Source organism: Hippocampus comes, unplaced genomic scaffold (genome assembly GCF_001891065.2).
Source record: "Hippocampus comes isolate QL1 unplaced genomic scaffold, H_comes_QL1_v1.1 scaffold130, whole genome shotgun sequence".
In the NCBI taxonomy this organism is placed as follows: domain Eukaryota; kingdom Metazoa; phylum Chordata; class Actinopteri; order Syngnathiformes; family Syngnathidae; genus Hippocampus; species Hippocampus comes.
Window position 1 is genome coordinate 402838 of NW_017842057.1, and position 5697 is coordinate 408534.

At 43.2% G+C, this 5697-nt stretch overlaps 1 protein-coding gene across 3 annotated transcripts in view; it reads left to right on the forward strand.

The window, feature by feature from the left end:
* The window catches only part of tncb (tenascin Cb), a 49804-nt gene that overhangs the window by 29406 nt on the left and 14701 nt on the right, over positions 1 to 5697 (forward strand). For 2 of the 3 annotated variants that reach the window (XM_019860986.1, XM_019860984.1), the window contains exon 11: positions 4860 to 5135. The exons of the other annotated variant lie outside the window; for it this stretch is intronic. In XM_019860986.1, the coding sequence (XP_019716545.1) occupies positions 4860 to 5135 (276 nt within the window). The remainder of the gene's footprint in view (positions 1 to 4859; positions 5136 to 5697) is intronic. 3 annotated transcript variants of the gene reach the window in all.

The following is a 5697-nucleotide window of genomic DNA, read 5'->3' on the forward strand; positions in this document are numbered from 1 at the left end:
GGGGGGTTTCTGCAGCAACGGCGACGAAAACAAAATTTCGAAGTAGACTGGACATAAACCACACACTTGAGGTGTCATTGTCTCCTATTACCCCGAGATGGGACCGTCTGGTTACAGAAAATCAAGCTCGGTGCTGTGGTGAGTCGTCATTTTCATGCACTTTGAATTTGCGTTGCATCATATTTTGAAGGCAATACACATTGCCATAGCGATCGGAGTGTTGCGGCCAGATTAGACGCTCCTTGTGTTTATTATTATATTTTGAAAACGCCACTTTTCATGCAGCTCATACCATATTATTTTGTTGTATTATTTCCGCCACACCTTAAATGCCGGTCCCTGAAAATATTGTCTGACATAAACCGGTCCGTGGGGCAAAAAAGGTTGGGGGCCCCTGCAATAGAACACAGATTTCAGCCAAAGCCTCGCTCTGAAAAATGTGGAATTTCGTATTTGTGTGCTTTTTGGTTTTTGTTTGCAGGTTACCGGTACTGTTTTGTTCATTGGGGATAATATTTTTCTGCCTCCCTCGTTCATCCATGCATAACCCATCTAAAGTACTGTAACTAAGCAACAGAGTGATGAATACATAATCTTCTGCATCTCTTTTTCAGTTTAATTACATATCTGGAGGTTTATTATCTCTCTTTTTAGGCAATTAAGCCTGCTTTCTTCACTTTACAGTGCATTGCTTTTCTTTGAAATCGAACCAAAATCCTTGCAACGCAGGATTCCAGTCATCATTTTTAAGCACGGCTTTCCCAATCAAAGTGATAGCAGTGCTTCTGTCAACATGACCCGTGACAACGTCATCTCCATTTTGAATGAGCTTGATGGCTTTTTTACTCCATTTACTATTCTGTCACACCCTTTCTGTTTCCACGCAAACGCCGCTGTTCATATGTGCTGTTCCCTTCTCTAACCATCCTCAATCCAGTAGCTTTCCCGAACCACTTGTGGACCGAAGATATTGTAATAGAAAGTTAAAAACTTAACCCGTCCTGCCCATTTGTATAGTTCATATTAATGCAGTAGTAGGTTATTCATTGGTATAAATTGTATGCCTAAAGTAATTCTAACTCTGCCTCCGACTGGGGCTCATGTATAGCATGGTGGAATATCTTTGCCAATACTGTATTCATTTTCTTTTTCATTCTAAAAATAAGACATGAAATGATTGCGGCAGACTTACACACAGTGGTCAAATTGACTCCAAACCAAACATTTCATTTTTCCACTGATGCAGATCCAACGTCTGTGAACAGAAATCTAAATACTAGGGGAAAAGAGGGGACGGGGGGTAGGGGGGGGATCTATCTGGAAAGCTTATAGAAATAACTGTTCATTGTGTATTTTTGGACTGAACACAAAGTATAATGGGCAGGGTGATGGCAGTGGTGTGTGTGTGTGTGTGTGTGTGGTGGAAGGGAGCGGGAGGGAGGGGGAGGGTCATTGAACAATGTTCATTCATGTGTTAATTGTTGACGTGAGCCTTGCTCTCCTCTGGTTTTGTGCGATTTGACCACGATGAACTCTGGGCGTGTCAGATAAAAGGCCCCATGCTGGGACTCCTGTTAAAATATTGTCTCTGAAATCAGCAGCCTTCTAATCCACAGCCTGCGCTGATCTGCAGCCTTTATCGTCTCCAGACACGAACATAGATTGGACACATTTTACAGGAGAAATTGGAGAAAAGAGGAGGGGTGGAGGTGAGACGAGGTTTGGACGGATGTTTTAGGGATCTGCTGATTGCCTTGATGCCATGGAGAGGATTACAGGAATTTGATTTTAGACTGCGCTGCTAAGACGCAACACCACACGCAAATATATCACATGAATGTAACAGTTGAAATGAATGATAAATGGAGAAAGAGACCGCTGTCATCACGAGGGTCGAATCAATTTTGTCCCAACATGCCATCGTATGCCTTGTGTGGTCATTCTGTAGGGGCACTTTTGTGATCTATATGAACGGTTATGCATGAACAATAGTTGTTTCAGTTCAGTCGCCCTCTGTGGCAGCGTGTCCATTGTTGACCTTTATCTCATGTTCCACGTTCCTTCTCTTTGTTGAATTCATTGGTAGCTTGCACTGTCTGTATGGTATGATGTACATTGATTGGAAATAAATAGACTCTAATCAGCGGGTCTGCAACCTGCGGCCCACAGAGCGCAATTGGCTCTTTCATCCTGCTGTAGCGCTCTGTGACTTTAGAAGATAAATAACATGTATTTGGTTTGATTGAAATTACTTTGTTAATTGTTCAAATGTATTTCTAAATTTGAAGATGATGGTGCTGTTCTAACATTAAAATAAAACACGCGTGACTTATATGACAAACAAGCATCACCCAAGCCTCTCAGATCACACCTTACAATTGTGCAAGAAAATTAATGTGATATTAACAATGTTCAGTGAAATAGTCTTTTTTTAAGACATTAAAACAGTTGGGTCGAAAATCAATCAAATTTGGTCACAAAAGCACCAACCCAACTTTTTGGGTTATTCCTTTAATCGCAGGCAACCCACTTGCATGTAACACTAAAAAATAAACTACCCGGAATTTAGTTTTGTTCAAAAAAAGTGGTCTGTTTTGTTCAAAACAACCTAAAAAAAACAAAATTTGGTTGCTTTGTAAAAAACTTAAATTATTAACCCCAAAAGTTGGTTATGTCCTTTTTTTGACCCAATATGGGTTATTTTTCACCAAACAGTTTTGAGAGTGAATTTGTTGCTCACAGCTGACTACAGTAGGCTAAGTTAAGTTTGGCTTTTAATTCCAGCAATCCATTTTCAAGACCGCTTTTCCTGAACAAGGTCGCGGGGAGTTGCCGGAGCCAATCCCAGTTGACTTCAGGCGGAACTGGTCGCCAGTCAGTCGCAAACGACAAACCACCATTTACAACCACATGCACACCGTCACCGAGTGGGAACTGATCCCATGCTGCCCACACACAAATCCGGCGAGTGTACCACTACACCATCAGCGCCTGGCTTTAATTTAAGCAATTTAACATGCAGCCAAATACAGAAAAAGAAAATTAAAAACTGCTACACACCTTTTATTTCCACAGACCCCCATAACATGTCCCATGTTGTTTTGATCTCACCAATCACCACGCTGTGCGCGTGCCTGTTGTTTTTGTTCAAATTTTAAATGGCTGCATGTCAGCTCTTGTGGCGCCTGTGTGTGACTTGGAAATGATGTTCTCGACACTGACTGGCAGTCGCCAACAAGGGATGGGCTGGGCCTATCTGGGTCGGCCTGAAATACTGACAGAAACAGTGATGGACCTTCCGTCAGTCTGTCGGAATGCCTACCTCTGACTATTTGGCTATTGAATGTTGCTCACCCCTAGATTAGTTTACCGATATGCAAAGTACATGATCGACAACTTCAGCAAAGAATCAAGTATGGGCCACTCATCAGAAGCTAACACTGTTAGCTTTAAAAAAAAAAAAAAAAAAAAAACTTCAAGGCAGCTCTAATTATGCTTTGGCTGGCCATCACTTGAAAGTGGTAAAACTTCAACGGAGTCTAGCTTGCCAGTCATGGCCACAAAACTCCTGAGACCTAACTGCACTGTGTACACATGCAAGCAACTATCCATCCATCCATCCATTTTCCCATCCGCTTTATCCTCACAAGGGTCGCAGCGCGTGCGGCAGCCTATCCCAGCTGTCTTCGGGCAGTAGGTGGGGGACACCCTGAAACAGTTGCCAGCCAATCGCAGATGCAAACAACTAAAAAAAGTCAATTTTCTATACTGTGTTCCCTTCAAGTCATTAAAATACTTCCCCACCCTAAAATTGTATATAGAATGAATTGGAATGGAAAGGCATAGAAGAGCATAATTCTTCAGCAGTGATCATGTGATTTCAACAGAGGCACTCACCACATGTCAGTCACACTGTCGTTCATGACACCTGCTCTCCATAAGCTTGGCAGTGTTGAGAGGATAATGGGAGTTGTGATGTTTGTCTGCACCCTCGATCTTTTCTCTGAATGCCACGCATACATTGGACTCCGATTACAGGCTGCTGCGCATTGTTCTGCTTGGCTTTGGCATAGGTTTGAAGTGGACAGCGTACATTCTTACCATCCCGGCATGTCCACACCGCACCTTCAAATGCTAATGGCTTATTCTTGGTCATGAACGCACACAAGCTGCATTGCATGTCTCGCTGCCGCTTTCTTCAAGTCTTCTCTCTCATATGGTAATTATGGAGGGGATGGCTATAGGCAGTCGTCAATAATGAGATGCTTTGTTCACTCTGGTCTTTTGTAGTGACAATTTCGGAATATTTCTACCTCAGTCACGTGAAAGCAGCATTTTCCATTGAGACAGCAAAATGAAAGGACGCAACTAAAAATGTGATACCATAAGTGTCAACAGCCATTTTCTGCTCGTTGCTTGAATGTAATAAACATTTCAGAATGCTGTATTTGTATGCCGGCGGTCAGACCAATATCAGGTGGAATTTATCAAAATATTGTCCTTACACTACCAGCAATCCAGTCCAAACTGTCAGCAGCACCAGGCAAACCTTGAAAGCCATATTTCTTCGAATCCAGAGTTTCTCAAAGTGTGAGTTGGACCCCAAAGAGGGACGCATGGCAAGGGTGGAAAAGTGACAGGAATGAATCGTGACAGTTTCTACACATGACCTATTTAAACTATATTATAATGTATTGATATTCACTTGGCAAAAAAGTTTATTTAAATGGACATCTACACAGATGGTGTACATGGGGAACGAGGCTCTCCACAATTTTTGGTAACCACTAGTGTAGCCTGCTCATTGTTTGTATTGTCACCATCCATGTAACTCCATATTGATGTTTTTCATCACCCAGCGGAGAAGAAGCCCCTGGTGACTAATGTCACCATCAGCGATGTGTCATGGGACAGCTTCCTCCTTTCCTGGTCCGCAGAGGAGGGGGCCTTTGAAGCGTTTCTGATCGAGGTTACCGATGCAGAGACGGGCGCTGGGTGGCAAAATCACACTGTGCCCACCGATGCTCGCAGCATTGTCATCTCTGGCCTCACACCCAGCACCTGGTACAGGGCCAATCTGTACGGGGTGTACAAGGGCCTCTTCTTAGACCCTGTCTTTGCAGACACCATCACAGGTATAAACACCGTCAATGCGGGGGCCTTCCTCTTTCCTTTGCTCTCTTGCTGCTTCAGACTGTGAGAGTGATTATCTGTGTGGACTTTCCAAATGAGAGGTAGTTGAGACTGTCACATTGTCTTCGTGGAATTCCGCTTTGTTCGGCACCGTCCCAAAGTGTTCAGGTGACTCATTTGGTGGTTAAAAAACAGTTGATATTTTCTTCTTTCTCTTTCATTGTAATAACTGTAAACTGCAGTCTCAAATTTGCCCTGGGCTTAACTTCATAGTCTGTGTGGACTTTCCAAATGAGAGGTAGTTGAGACTGTCACATTGTCTTCGTGGAATTCCGCTTTGTTCGGCACCGTCCCAAAGTGTTCAGGTGACTCATTTGGTGGTTAAAAAACAGTTGATATTTTCTTCTTTCTCTTTCATTGTAATAACTGTAAACTGCAGTCTCAAATTTGCCCTGGGCTTAACTTCATAGAGTGTGTGTGTGTGTGTGTGTGTGTGTGTGTGTGTGTGTGTGTGTGTGTGTGTGTGTGTGTGTGTGTGTGTGCGCGTGCGCGCGCATGGCGGCT